The sequence below is a fragment of the Anas platyrhynchos genome, chromosome 11 (assembly GCF_047663525.1).
Source record: "Anas platyrhynchos isolate ZD024472 breed Pekin duck chromosome 11, IASCAAS_PekinDuck_T2T, whole genome shotgun sequence".
Lineage (NCBI taxonomy): Eukaryota > Metazoa > Chordata > Aves > Anseriformes > Anatidae > Anas > Anas platyrhynchos.
Window position 1 is genome coordinate 4847620 of NC_092597.1, and position 15573 is coordinate 4863192.

Below are 15573 nucleotides of genomic sequence, written 5' to 3' on the forward strand. Positions count from 1 at the left end.
GCAGGAACTCTGTATCCCACTCACAGTTTCTTGCCACCTGTCCTTGCTGTGGCACAAAATTTGAACATGAATTTCTGTTGGGGGCCTTTTTTGCAAGTGGGAACCTTGGACATTATGGAACAGGCATAAACTTGATATCTTCTAAAGCCCTGAAATATCACTAATGCCAGACTATTATCAAAGAAATGAGTTACCAACATTTTAAAGCTTCTCACCACTTCAGTATATGCAATTGAGTTTTTTTAATCACATTGTTATCAAAGAATGAAATATATTTTGTGCCTACTAGCTGAGGAATGGAATAAAGCTGGTTTTAGACTGCTCTAAATGTGGCTCTTTACATCATATTCTCCCCTCGAAGAAAGTGTGTCTTAAATTATTTTATTTTATGCGTATGACCCCTTTTGTTTTCCAGAGGAAAGGGCTCTTACTATACTATCCCATGTAACATGAACACAGGCAAAATAACAGAATTTATTCTTTTATAGTCAAATCTTTTCTTCCAGCAATTGGTGACTATCCACAATTGTCTGCCTTATGGAACTAAGTTGGTGGGCTGGGAGACAGAGAGAATGTCCCTGCTGGTGCCAGAAGACATCACTTATCGGGATAACTTTCTCAGGGTATCACCCAGGCTACCAGTCTCGTTCTCTAGATTCTCCTTCCCTTTCTTAAGCTGCTTACTAAATCACTGTTTCTTCAACAGGAAACCCAAGAAACCTCTGTTAACGCTGAATATAGGATTGTTCATATTGAGAGTATTTATTGTGACCAAACAATTCATGTTTCCTTTAAAGGGCTTTTTGGGAACAAATGGACTCCACATGATTACAAGTAAAATCATATATTGTTTTGGAAAGAACACTGAATAAGGGCACATGCAAAATTCAAACAGTCCTTTAAATAGTTCTCTCTCAAAATGTATCGTTAGTTTTGTTCAGCTTTTCTAGTTTGTAAACAACTATTTAAGCAATGAAAATATATTTTAGCCTACCTTTAAAAAGGGATGTCTCCAGTATTGATTAGTAGTAATACTAAAATCATATGCAAGACAAAAATATTAGGATCTAGCATGCCTGTCCTTGTAACAAGTTCTATTCCAAAATTATATTACATATATTAATTTCAACTTTGTAAATGTTGCATAATCTCAATTTTTTGAGTAGTCAGACAGTGATAAAAAAAAACAATTAAGAAACCAGACAAACCTTTCTGTATCGTGAATGCCATTCATTTCAAATATTACTTGCTAGTAAAGTGCTGTTACAAGCAAAGTGAAATTGTTAGTGTCTATCCAAAGCAGATGACATTTTAGTAATATTCAAATTGTATTTGTTTTGGCAAACAGTTAAAAGCTTTGACATGTTTGTTTAACCACCCAAAATTAATTCAGTATAAATAATATTGGTTTCCAATAATTCTATGCTAAAAGGCACATACTAATGTTCCAGTAGTTCATTCAAGTGAGCTTTTGCATGTAGAGGTTTAATTGTGCTTTTAAAACGTTACTGATTCAGTATGACCTTGAAAGTGACATTTGTGCATGTCTAAAAAACCTTCTCACAAATGAATCTCACACTCTGAAGGTGTAATTTTGCTAAGATTATATATATCTACATAACTATGCTTATTGATCTCTATAGATCTACATAGATATACACATATACATATATTCATACATACATACACAAAAGAATATCTTCTGGAACAGCAGCAAAAAGTGCAGTCTGTACTTTTTGAATTGGCTTCATAATATAAAGTTTTATAATAGTCAATGCAATTTTCAGATACAAATTGTCTTGGGATTTGTGAAATCCAAGGGGATCATATGTGATATTGCATGTGTCCCATGTTATTCTCTTTCCTTACAGGCTGTTTCAAGCTCACTTCACTTCCAGAAGAGATGATTGGCAAATTATTTTCCATGTGATACTGAATAAGATGACTCACACTATCAAATATATGGTCTTTGGTTCTCACCTAATGAAAGAAGCAAAAGAATTTAAGATTATATTGTGCTTGTAAGTGGTTAAACATGACCCTAGCCCACTGAAGTCAAAAAAACATTTAAGCTACTGAATTCAATGGAGCAGGATCATTAGGCTATTGCAGTAATAGCAGTAATTCAGATTTATCCTTTGACTTACCATTAACTGACGTGAAAATTGGAGGACTGAGTTAAAGGAAACAAAACCGTTTTTTTTTTTTTCTTCCTCCACAGAAGAGAGATATTTTTTCCTAAATCCCACTAAGAATTTTGCTTTCTCATTTACTGTCTCCTCTGAGAAATATCACTTCAGAGCACTCTTCTAGTCCTGAGCAGAAGCAGGTAGAATAGAACCGACATCAAACCACCTCTACCTTTTCTGTATCCAGAAGCATGTTAGTAAATCAACTTCATTATTTAGCATTAGGGCTATTTTTCCAGAAATTTAATAATGAATCAAAGGATACATTAAGTTTGTACACTAATTATCAGCAGCTGGACTAACAATTATATTTAAGCACCTCACTTCCATTTCCATGGTGCTTAGGTGCTTGTAAGTTCCTGAACTGAACTTTTAAACCTACTTTACTCACTGGCTCAATTTAAATTAACCTGAAGGGAATCAGATCATTTCCACGTCCAGGAATGCATCCGTGCATTCTGACTGAAATACCTGAGCAGCCTTGAAATTTCCATGTATGAAATGTTCATACCTTGCCCTCAGGATCCACCAAGAGAAGATGCTTTGCTTGCCCTCCCTGAAGCCCACTGAGGACGTACTGCCCAGGTGATGTTGCACTCTCTCGCACCAAAAAATCCCCATCGTTGACTAAGAGACTCTCTGCTGCTTTCCTGTTTAATTTGCCATGGTAACAATCTTCATTCTTTAGCTGTTTTTTTATTTGTGGCAGAACACAGACACCAGCTGTGTTGCTTGTGGCACTCTGCTGAACAGCTTCTGGTAACTCTGAAATGAAAGGGAAAGTACTGGATACTTCACCTAGAACTTCACTCTAAAAGGAAGTAAGAGGGTATTTCTCTGGCTTTTAAAAATTCAGATAATTCAGTCTTGAGGCTATGATCAGGCTAACCTTACAGCCTGTAATAATACGCATACATGAATGCTCATAACCCTCCAGAGCATTAGGTAATGTTATCATGAGATCTCCTCCCGTACCTTATATGGGTAAACCTTGTGTCGCTAGGCAACAGGGATTGGAAACTGGATTTTTTTTCTGATGCTCTCATGCTTTGGTTTTGTATTTCTTTGGTTTTATTAAAAAGTCAAATCTTCCCCATAAAAAAAAAAAGACTGCTGTTGTTTTGAGCCTCTAAGATCTAGTTTTTCCTTTTTCCTTAACAAGCTCTGAAGAGATTGTCACGTCTTGTTGGGAGAGTCATGTTGAGTGGCTCCAGCTATGTGCAGGAATGTAAGACAACATGGCCAGTGTAGCCAGAAGGGAAGGATTACAGCATGATGCATCTGCTGTGAAAAAACGAACAATTACTGAATGTACTAGCAACTGGGTGGTTTGGGATATAGCCAGTCAGACTGCAAATGATTCACAGGCAGGATTTTTCTAAGGAAAATAAGAGGATACCACTTCTTCAATGAAATTGTGCAACATTAGGCTCCTGAGGATATAGCCAGTTCCTTTTAGAGCATAATACAGCCCTGGGTTGGAAATGCCTCAATAGTCACAGATTTCCTTTGCTGTAGAAAGATCTATCCAGTCCTTAGCCCACTGTTTTGTATGGAGCCAACTCTGACAGAGAAAACACTCAGTGGGAAACTATAAAAGGTAAAGCTCTTTCATAAAGTGTTTTCAATAATAAGAAAAATCAGTAGCTACTGTATAGTCATGGATATCCACCACTTGGAGTCTTTTAATCAAGACTTAATTGGACATATATTTAATAGATACTATTGATCAAACAATTTGATTTAGAAGTTATTGGTTGAGATTCAATGGTCACTTATGCAAGAAATGAGAAAGTGTTCATAACGATTCCATGTTGACCTTGCACGCTATTGACTGGGAAACAACAGAATCTGAGGTCATTTCTAGCTTACAACAAGTGAGATAAGCACAGAGGAGAGCCCTCTTCCTTAAAGCACAGTGCAGTCCTAAGCTTCCATAATATCTTAAATACTTGCTTATTACCACCTGTGGAATACGGGACACTATTTGTTGTCATCAAGCAACTACAGAAGATGAAAGTTTACTCTATGTGCTCACACTCACTGTCAGCACTTTTCATCTTTGTCTTGAATTTGAAAATCGTTCTTGAATTTGAAAACACACACAAACTCTGTATTTCTTATGGGGAAACCAAAAGCTTTCTCTTTGCCCATGGCTGAGAAGTCCCCTCTTTTCAAAGCATAGAAAGATACCATATAGCAACAAGCACCTACTTGCATGATGCAGTGGGCTGCCGTGACCCTGTGCTGCTGCTGCAGCACGGGCTGTACAGGCTGCAGACTGCAGGGCCTGTGTGTTGATGTAACATGGATCATCAAAAAGATCTGTTTTGTAGGCAGGCTTCATTAATGTCACATCTCTCTTTGTCTTCTGTGATCTTTCACCACAATGGCCTGCAATTAATAAACAGTATGCATAGATCATTATTTTTATTTTTTTAAAGAAAAAAAACTCAAGTTAAAATAACTGCAAAAGCTAAAATACAAATATTGTTGTTCTTGTATATCCTATTAAAATCACTCAGAAGGAAAACAGAAATTGGCAGATGAACTTTTTTTCTTTCCTTTTTTCCCCCCTTATGGCTACAAGGCACAAGGTACACTACTCAGAATCAGTTAAAATGTTTTCAAAAATGTGCCACACTGGTTCAGTTCTGCTTCATTTAATGTCAGCAGTAAAACCCCCACTGATTGAAAATAAATTAATACATATGACTCTACAGAAACACAAGCTGTATGCATTGTTTGTTGCAAAACCCCTTCCTTCCCCTCTGCACCACAAGCTTTGTGGGAAGCTGAACAATTCTCTCCCTTGCTGTTCTGGTGGAGCATGGAGATGGAGGAGGTTGGTGCTTTGTGGCTCTGTCTACAGAGCCAGAGCCACATCTGTCAGGTTAGGATCCAAGCCTAGGAAGAGGCTAACAGAATATCCCCTGCAGGGTATGAAAATAATGCCGCTTCAGCTAGCCAAATACACACATACTTTTGCTCTTTAGCAAACATTTTAGTCCTAGATCTATTCATTCATTCATTATTTTTTCACCCTCTCTTTGTAGAAACCATTTGATTTTTCCTTTTCTTAAATCAGAAATAACATAAGAAATTGCAGTATCCCCTGTAGACAGTAATTGATCTCCTTATAATAGTGGAAGTGGGAATTCAAAAAGGATGTCATCTTGCAGTGAAAGAGATGAGCTGAGGAAACGTCCTAAGGACATCAGCTGTGGCAGGCAAAGTCCAGAAAGGGATGTAGGGTGGTAATCCCTTGGGGACCCAGAGAGCAGATTTTGCTAAAGCAGGACTGGGGGCACAAAGCTCCCCAAGGGAAGGGAAGGACACAGTTAAACGCAGAAGCTAGTGACACTGGAATCAAGGCCACAGACTCCACTGGAACAGCAACCCAATGCTGACAGCTGGGTCTCCTAATGTATTTGTAGGGGGTAGGGGTATTTTCAGAGACTGTTAAAGCAGAGAAATATCTTTCTTCTTCAAAGAGTAGGAAAGAATAAAACAACAAAGAGCTACTGTACAGTATCATGACAAGTAAAATGAATAAGTCTGCCAAAAGACATGAAGACAGATTAGTGCCCTTTTGAAAAGCTGTAAGGCTTTGTTGTCTGCCCTTCATCTAGGGAATCAAAAATGACCCACTAAGCAGGACACTTTTCACCATTGTATGGAAAGCAAAGGCACAGCCCTTCCAGTCAGATTGCCTTGGTTATTTTATGCATACAGAAGTGAAGGAAAATAGAGTACATACCCACAGTTTTGTTTCCTTCTGGGCAATTTTCATATAAATTGATGAATGTCGGGCTGCCTGTCTGCACAGAAATCATAAAGAGTCACATACAATAGTCCCTTGGAAACCTCCGATAACTGTAACATGCATGCACTAGTTAACTGTGATCCAGGTAACTTAACAAATCTTCACAAAAAAAATCCTATCTCCTCAACATTTCATGCTGATACTTTCTCCAGGATATCACATTTGGACATACTCCAACCCCCACTGAGACTGTTAACTGCCCAGTAATGTACCTAAGGCTTAATGTACCTAAATCCTGTGCCCTAACTGTCGGTCCTGTGCAGATGCACCAGGTGTAGGTTTCAGCAGCTGAACTGAGTCCTAATTCTTCTTTGACGGATAACTAATTTTTTCACTGTCATTTCTACAGATGTTATCATGAGGGTGAACTCTGACTTGCTCTGATACCAGGTCTGATTGAGCTGGAGGAACTTTTTTTTAATCAAAAGTCACAAAAGTAACAGTTTCAAGGGAGATAGTTTTGAAGTCATAAACTGAAATATGATGGTGACGTATAACGAACATGCAGCAGGAACAGATTAACTCCTAGGTAGAGTTCCTATTTCCTTATAACTGTTCCTTGCAATAAAAAAACAAGGAAGAAGAACTACAGACAACGTGGTGTGAGTGAAACAGTCACCAAGTTGTCTAAGCAGCACTAAAAGAACTGAAGGGAACTGAGAAGAAAAAATTAACACCCCATGGAAAGAAGGCAATTGCAATTCCATGTTGCAGGGTAATTCCTTGCAACCCTGGAGAGCTTTGAATGCAAACTCAGGATAGAGACACATACCATTTAGAGAATTGTTTGGGGGCCAGGGATGGAGTCTATCAGGCCCACAGCGGACATGTGGACTATGGTTTAAGTTAACATACTGGAAAATTGATGGAGCGGTTGCTGCCAGAGACAAACCACCACTGGGAGCAGCAACTTCTGAAGCGGCACTAACTTGCTGCCAGCAGGCATGGCCAAGTATGCACCCTCTTAGCAAAGTGATAGTGCCTGCCTGCTTCCCTGAATGAGGAAATGACAGTGTTTCCTGATTTATTTATTTATTTTTTTAAAAAAATTTGTGACTATCCCAGGCAAAAGCCACGGATATTTGCATTTTTACTGCCCTTGAAAGCTGAGGCTGATTTGACAGAATCTCTTCAAACATTCCAAATGTAATTGATGTTGCATATACATTGCAATCAGTTAATGCTGTATGTATAGATTGTAGAACATAATGGACAAGATGGAATTCTTACCAGATCACAGAACTTGGAGCCAGGAAGTCCCAGATTTTATAAATGTTCTGTTAGACAAGCTATTCAAGTCTGTATCTATCTCCTTCTCACAACTAAGAAGTGAACAAGGGAATATTACTTGGTCTCCTAAAAGTACTCTAAAGACAAACTAGTTAATCTTCAGAAAGTGCTTTGGGATTTAATTATGTACTAAGCATCATTAAATCTTGCCTAAAAAGAACTTTCCCAGGATAATCAGGACCTGGTTCTGATGTTAACACCATGCTTTATACCACAATAACACTTTATTATTCATTCCCATAATAGGTAGTGAATAGTTATTCCAGAAGATGATGTACTTACTGAGCAAGGCTGCTTTCTGCACTGTATAAGACAGCAAGCCCTTTGGCCTGTTTGCACTTTCATTCGCATGTCTAATGTTCCACCAGTGGGAGACTCTTTCCCTGGAATTTCATTGTAATATTCATGATCCTCCCTCTCCTGTAAATTCCCAGCTGATCCATTAGTATTTGCTGCCTCACTGCAAAAATATGGAAAAAAAAAAAAAAGAAACTACTGTTACCATATGCTTTCTAATGCAGGCAAACAGCCCAAGTGTTCGTGGATCACACAATACACAGATTAGCCATACAGTCTATAAAGGAGTTTGGGTCTAAACTTTTAGAGTTATTTATTTTTCCAGGTACGTCTCTCCAGATTAAAAATGGAGTCACCATAGATCAGGCTGCCAGGAGATGATCTTAGCACCAGACAGCCCAGATCCCTGAGATGCCAATGTGTTGTTCGTTAAGGTATCCAAATTGTTGACCATAAAATTGATTCCTCTGGCTTCTCATCTCACCTGTATAAATCTAGGGACTGGGGGGCGTGGGACAGGAGAGAGACATGACTTGCAAAAGAAAATTAAAACCTCATGCATTTAGGCAGACAAGACTGACACTGTTTTAGAAAACCAAACATTGCTACAAAAAAAAAAAAAGTCGTTTTCCCAGGTGGAATGCACTCTGATTTTAATAATCAGAATCCATACAACTATTCTGTTTCTGCTTGAAGAAAACACTGAATGACATGAAGGATGGTGGCCGAAGTTTTTCTTGAGCTAAAATAGAATGATGATAGCTTAAATGTACAGCTGATACACTGCAAAATAACTAGGCGCTTCCTGTATCGTCTCCGGTCCTGAAATAAAAAGCTCATCTCAAATCTTACTTCTCTGTTTAACAAGAACATAATTGGATAAAAGGCCTTGAGCAGGAAAGAGATAAAGTTCAAGTAGTTGATTATGTGATATGCAGTGCAAGTATTTGATTATGTGATTCATAGTAGTTTGGAGGTGGGTGACTCATTCACACAGCAATATCTGAGTTCTCTGTCTGAGGACCATTCTCGAAGAATGGCTGTGGTTTTGGCTCAAGGAGGGAATTTAATTAGCATCTTCCATTTCTCCTTTCTGCAATTTACTTGTGGCATAACCTAGCAGAGTTTCATAGCACAGACTCTTCCTCTGGCTATTGTCTCCAGGGTAAACAGACTAGTATTAGCAGTTGAATGGCTAGAAACACTATATAACGAGATAAATATAACCTGGAGGTGGTACTGCTGTCATGGAATAAAACCAGTTTTGTTGCAGTGTTAGGTACTGTAGCAGTGACACCACCTGCACACTAACTTCAGGGTTTCAGGAAGCAGCTAAGCAGTTTTACAGGTTTACCTGCTTGCAGGAGGTAGCAAGGGATCCAATTCACTAAAGAAAAGCCTGAGAAAAATAGACATGGCTAACCTGTGAGGAGAGCCATAAGTCAAAGCAAGAATTGTGTGTCCAGTGCAATGGGAAAAGTGTAGTTGAAATGGGGAATTGCAGTCTGAAATTTAATCTGTGTCCTGTAATTTGAACAATGTGCAGAGGACAGGACTGCATACTTGAAAATGCCAAGTAGTAGCTGGGCTTATTTCAGTATATGATGCTGATTCAAGTCATACCAGGTGGAACTGTAGGCCCCTGCCAGGACACAAGCAGAACAGCACAATGGTGAACTACAACTGCTTTTTTCCCCCACCACATACTTTCCACAGCTGCAGTGAGCTTAAACTTGGCATGGCTTGGGACTGAGCTCAGTGTGTGTGCATCATATTTATAGAGCAGAACTTCTCCACTTCATTTACTCTGCCCTTGCTTGGGCAGAATAATTTGAACATTTGCTCAGTTTACTTGCATCATTTGAAATAAGGCTGTTCCAGCTAAGAAACAATACAGCTGAATTCTGTCTTGTTATGCACCTGTACAAATGTCAGTGGAATCAGTGACATTTACTGGAATAAGCTATTTTTTATCTATTATACTCTGTACATGCAGCATATATTACAATTAGCATATGTCCAGAATGCATATCCAAAGCATCTTATATATGGAGTGTACTGTTTTCTTGAAGAGTAGTAAGAGAAGAAAACTGCCAGTGAAGTGACTGAGAATATGCTGACCTTTCATTAGATGTAACCAGGCTGGAGGGATTCTTCAGGTACTGCTTAAACCGGAGCTCAAAAGCCTGCCCTATGGTGTTTATTACTTCCTGCGCCATCCCATTGGGACATTCCAGTATGTGGCATGCTGCAAAGAGACACCTTGCTTTAACTAGGTAAACGAACTTTATACCAGAAAATAGAGCCAAGCTGTAATGCTTACAGCAGAAAAGCTGAGCATGAAATGATGCATCTGGATAACTTTAGGACATTATGCACTTAGGAAGTTGCACTAGGGGTATCTTAATCATAATACCAAATTACACTTCAATAAAAGGAACTCTCCATTTATGGTTTCTTCATGGAGTGCTCCTGCACCTTCCTCCAGGGCAGAGCCCTGGTCTTTGGCTGCCTGGGGAAGAATCCTGCCCCAGCGCAGGGTCAGCACCTGGCACAGGTGTAGTCCAACCCATGGATCCTCACTTAATTGCACAAAGAATATGACATCTAAAGCCACAGTCTGCATACCATCACTCCCATCCATACATGGAAGATGGAAATTGTATAGACTATTGGGCTATTCAGTACTTCTGATTTTGAAACTCAAGGAATTCCTTAGTACAGATAAAGCAATTGCAAAAACATGCATGATAATCTGGAAATTGTTTCCATACCTCTCTGATTAACGGGATCTTTTGCTACATATGCAACATAGTCTGTCGTATCCTTTAGGAAAGAAGAACACAAGTACTTTAAAATTATCATCATGGACAGTAAGGATTGTTCAGCTATCACCATAACAAAGCAACTGAGTATACACAGAGATTTTCAGCTTTCAAAAAATACTTCATTCAGGAAAAACTAGAGGTTCTAGCAAAGGGGGCTAAGGATTAGTGATACACTGGTGGATCACACAGTCATTGTGCAGGAATGTTTTTCTTGTAATAAATGCAGTAGACCATTTTGCATTCTTTGGGTTTCCAATAAACTGTGTTTTCAGTTCCAAACTCTGCAACAGAAGAAATTCAGCTGGTGCCTCATCAGCAGACAACACTGCTCTCTTCTGCTGCTCCCACAAAGCTCAAAGCCTCTTCTGTGGAAAGCATCAGAGCTGCGTGACCTCCAGTCACATCTTTTAGCTGGGACAGTCCTTATCGATATCTGTGGAATATTAAAAAGTGCAAAAATACTGCAAAGAGTAAGTTAGAATTTTCCCGATTTGTAGCCTGAAGATTGACTTTCAAAGGCATCTTAGAGAAAAAGTTGATCTTTAAAAAATTGCAGAACACGATGCAGATCTGATCTCAATCACTGCTGCCTGATTTTAGGCTGGCTAACATCAGGTTAAATTACCCTGGACCTCAAGGCTGCCGCTGAGATCAGACGACCTCAGTATAATCAGTTGTCTGTTTCAGATTTCTTTTTCCAGCCAGCACTGAAATAATAATCACTTTTTCTTGTGAAACTGAAAAGGGAACTGGCATGGAAAAATTAAAATTTCTGGTCATATTGCAAAAGCAAAGAGTCACTTGATGATTTAGTGTTATAGTAAAAATGGTGAGGTAATGAATAACATTCTTTTAATAATTAAAGATGCATTTTGTTATTTTGGATCTTTAAGGCTGAATGGAGAAAGTGCAATTCGAAGCTTAAAGGCATGGCTCTCTTGAGGGAAGATGCAATCAGCTGGCAGGAAACAAAGGCCCCCATTTGCAATATGCACAAGAACAATCATTTAATAATTCACAATGAATGACACAGGAGGCAGATCTCAGGGTCAGCAGATCTTGCCCTAGATCATTAAAAGCAAAAAAAACCAACTCCAAACTTAATATCATTAAAGCAAAGAAAGCTAAATATTTCTCATGCATTTATTGAACACAATTTCCTTCCTTTTCCTCTCAGGGTTTTCTTAAGGCTCATAAATATTTTAGCATACACTCTCAAAATAAATTAGATCTTGAGAGCAACTCAAAAACTAAAGCAACTACAGCAGTACCTGCTATTTTAATATCTTTACAATGTTTAAGTACTTGCATGGATGGCTTTGCTTTAAAATAAAGCCCCCTCTAGAGCAGAATACTGCCATTCCTTAACAGTGAAGAGCAACAGTGAGCTGTGTTCAGGCCGTGAATGTGGAGACGGGTGAAGAGACGTGTCCTATGGAAACCATAGCTAGCACATGTAAGGGGAGTTTCTGAAAAAAGCTCAACAAGACACCAGAATTGCCCTGTGTGAAGTGCCACACACAGTTCCCTCCCCTACCAAGACCTCTGTTTTACACATTCTCTCAGCTGCACCACCAAAAGCCTGTAGCACATTGTTGTGCTGGCACATTCCTTGGAGGTCCTACCACTTAAGCACTGACCCAGCCCTTGTGTATCCTGTGAGATCTGATGGGATCATTATGTAGGACCAGTGCAGGATAATGATAACAATAATAGTAATAAAAACACCACCACTATAAAAAGGTAAACAAGCCCTGTAGAATTACCCATCCAGCCCACTGCATGTAAGTCACTAAGCATAAGTCTGAAAATGTATCCCTGAACTTTCCAAAGTGGAGATGGTATATAAAGACCATCTATTTAGACAGCCAGCATCTAGGACATAGTACATACTTCAGAGGCAAGACAGATTAAGTGACTACACACATGCTCCCTCCTCACTTCCCACCCCAGCTCCAGAAAGATCCTGTTTTCAGGCAACTTTGGGCAAAACCTCTCAGAGGGCTCCTTACATCACCACGATGGCCCTCCAGAGAAGATCCATCAATCACACAGGGCTGGTTCCCAGCTATTTTCCCTTGCTTGGTCCCAAATCCAGAGGGGCAGATTTGGTATTTTCCAGTCAAAGCTAGACCTGGTGTCAGCCCCCACGCTATCAAGAACATGACCCAGAGCCTTCTATTTTCCCTGTTTCATAACACAAGAACAAGGAGACGTTTAACAAAACTGAAGGGCAGAAAATTCAAAACTGATTAAAAAAATACTGTTTTCACAGAGCATGGAGTGTGAAATTCAGAACACTGGCAGAGCTAGGAACTTGCTGACACGGGAGGAAGGAACAGGTCATGTTTATGGATGACAAATTCTTCACTTACAATCATTTCCAATAAAGGATTTGGAAGAGGATAGAAAACTTCTTGTGTGACAACATCAATGAGTTCATAACTATAATACTAGGAGAAAACCGCATGTCTGCAAGCAAAATAATGCCACGTTTGTCTTATAGGAGTTTTGTCTGACTTGAAATTTGTTTAAAATTTACAGGCACTGGTGCTGACCACTTTTGTGACTCAACATAGAACTGATATAATTCCTATGTTTGTGTGTTCTTACATTTAGGGCCCCAAGTCTGGGGACTTCTGAGTGAACTGAGGCTCACTGATGGACAGTGAGAAAAGGAACTCTACCTAGCTATCAAACAACCACTGAATCTCTATTCCACGTGTCCTTTTCCATCTCAGGCCCACTGTTTTATTGTTATCCTGGTCATGATGCAGAAGCATGGCATACTGTTAGTGCTTGCGGATAGGACAGGATGAAATAAAGTATTTGCAGGTACTTCTGTTCTCATAATAATTTCATTATACCTGTGGAAATATATCTTATAAATCAATACTTACTGGGTCACCTCCAGAAGCAAATGAGATGGACTGCATGTGATGGTTGGCAATAATCTGAAAAGCATGACAAAGTAGTTAAACATGCTCATGTGCCACGCATTTGGAAAACAGCAGAGCAAGCAAAAAAGTTCATCACAACCCAGTCTATTAATACATGGACACATTATTTGTGAATGAAGAAACTAAAAATAGGAGTATTTTTAGAGACATCCTGTTCACGCTTGGAAACGTCTGATCAAACTTCCTTAAAGGTTTTTTCAGAATGAATTAAGCCAACAGCTTCTAACCTGGTCTGTATAAAGCTACATGAGTCTCTTACAGGAGAAAACTGGAATCACTGGATGCTTTTACAAATTCTTGAGAAATTCATTCAGTTTAAAATGACCAAAAATTTTGTTTAAATGCATGAAGTATATAACAGTTGCATTTTTACTAACAGTAACAGTACAAACACTGATACTCTGATCACGTTGTCTCTCAGCACTGGTACCAAGCTTTTATCTGGTAGAAATGTTGGTGGCCAGATCATGCATCAACTTTTCTTCATTTCAAACACTACCTCATCTCTGGAGACAAACCGCAATTTATTATAAAATCAAGTGCACAAGATTACACAAGTGGGAACACAGTGAAATGTGGCAGCAGCACAGGAATGGAATAAACAGGATTTCCAATTTGCAAAGGCATAGCAAGAGAAAATCTAGAAAGAGCTTCAAGACAGTCCCCCGAACACCCACATCTGCGGTAACAGGGCACATGAGTGCCTTTGCAAAGAGATCTGTCTGTCCGGCTTAGTCCTGTACCAAACAGGAACAGCTTAGAGGGCCATACTTTAGCTGCCAAACCCCAGTGCTTCGTCTGGCATAGGGAAGCCCTTTGCTGCTGTAGCTGAAAGGAAGGGAAGCCTCAGGCCACAGACCCTTGCTCCTCCTAGCACAGGAGAGCCCCAAGTGCTCAGCCTGGCCTCAGGGCAGTACAACAGGTCCTTAGAGTCAGTGAATCAAAACTACCTCCCCGATGCTCCCCTGCTCCAGCTTGGAAGAAAACCCACTGCTGGCCCTGGGTGAGATCATGCTGGGAGCTGAAGCCAGCAGCTGAAGCAGGAATTAGGTGGGCAAGACAAAGCTCCCAGCTGCATCTGCCACGGGGGGTGCACGCCCCAGTCCCACAGTCCCAGGGCAGACCCAGGCTCTCAGGAACATGCCTCAATGGAGCCCAGGGAATCTGTACAGCAAAACTGATTATGCACATATATTGCCCAGCTGTAAAATAGCTTTGAACGACTGCAAAGCCAAGCTCTGACTCATTATTTATGTCAATTTTTTCTTTCCCCTAGGATTTGTCAGAAATTCCAGTAAGGACTAGTGCCTTGTTTATTAGGCACAGTACAGACAGTGACACATTGAGAGAAACAGTTTGCCAAGTGCTTAGAGATCCCTGGACACAAAGGACACTAACACAAACAAAAAGAGCATGTGCCACATCTTGAATTCCTGCAAAATACTCTCATTTTTAAATTCAGAGGAATCACACGGTTCAGCTTCATCAGGCATGCATGGGAAGACTAGAGGGTGCTGCTTTCCACTCAAGCACCCAGCCCTTCTTACAGACATCACAAAAAGAGGAGAATATAGTAGCACAGAGAGAAGGACACTGATTTACATGTATCCTACCTGTTGTGTGTCAACATTAATCAATGTGAGGCTGTTTGTTGAAATGGTCAGCTTTATATTCACGCCAGAAAACTGAAGATTACTTTTGCCAAGTACAGAAGACAGAAACTTAACTGGAGGCTTTGAATACAAACAAAAGAAAGAGACTGTCAACTGTGTTTGTCAGGGCAGAAGTATATCTGAGTCAAGTAGATTTTACAGCTTTTGTTGAGAATTTAAAGGGAACAGGGATAATGTCATGGTCAAACACAAGTAGACTTTCTAACAAATATCAGCTTTGAGTATGACTCGTGTACATGTTTATTATGTCAATAATGGGGAAAAGTTTTAAAGAAACAAAAAAACAGGGAGCTAAATGTTATAGCTGGCTCAGGAGTTCAGAATATGTAATTTTCCCACCAAACTCAGCCTCATTTCCTGAGGATGAAGTGTTTCGGAGTAAATTAAGAAATTCTCTCATTCATTCATTTTTCAGGAACATGTTGGTTCACCCTTAGCTCCACTGTTACAGAAGGAAACCAATAACCTCCCGTGAACACTGCCCCACAGCAGCACTTGCACTGACTCCCT

The 15573-nt window shown here is 39.7% G+C and overlaps 1 protein-coding gene across 2 annotated transcripts in view; it reads right to left on the minus strand.

Annotated features, from left to right (window-relative positions):
- Positions 1–465: 465 nt before the first annotated feature.
- The window catches only part of SHC4 (SHC adaptor protein 4), a 32681-nt gene continuing 17573 nt past the window's right edge, over positions 466–15573 (minus strand). The window contains exons 4-12 of one of the 2 annotated variants that reach the window (XM_005019491.6): positions 15004–15123; positions 13331–13384; positions 10377–10428; positions 9724–9850; positions 7588–7765; positions 5950–6010; positions 4404–4583; positions 2701–2954; positions 466–1980 (exon numbers count right to left, since the gene is read on the minus strand). In XM_005019491.6, the coding sequence (XP_005019548.2) occupies positions 1825–1980; positions 2701–2954; positions 4404–4583; positions 5950–6010; positions 7588–7765; positions 9724–9850; positions 10377–10428; positions 13331–13384; positions 15004–15123 (1182 nt within the window). In that variant the 3' untranslated portion in view covers positions 466–1824. The remainder of the gene's footprint in view (positions 1981–2700; positions 2955–4403; positions 4584–5949; positions 6011–7587; positions 7766–9723; positions 9851–10376; positions 10429–13330; positions 13385–15003; positions 15124–15573) is intronic. The other variant, XM_072043257.1, reaches the window with a different exon arrangement.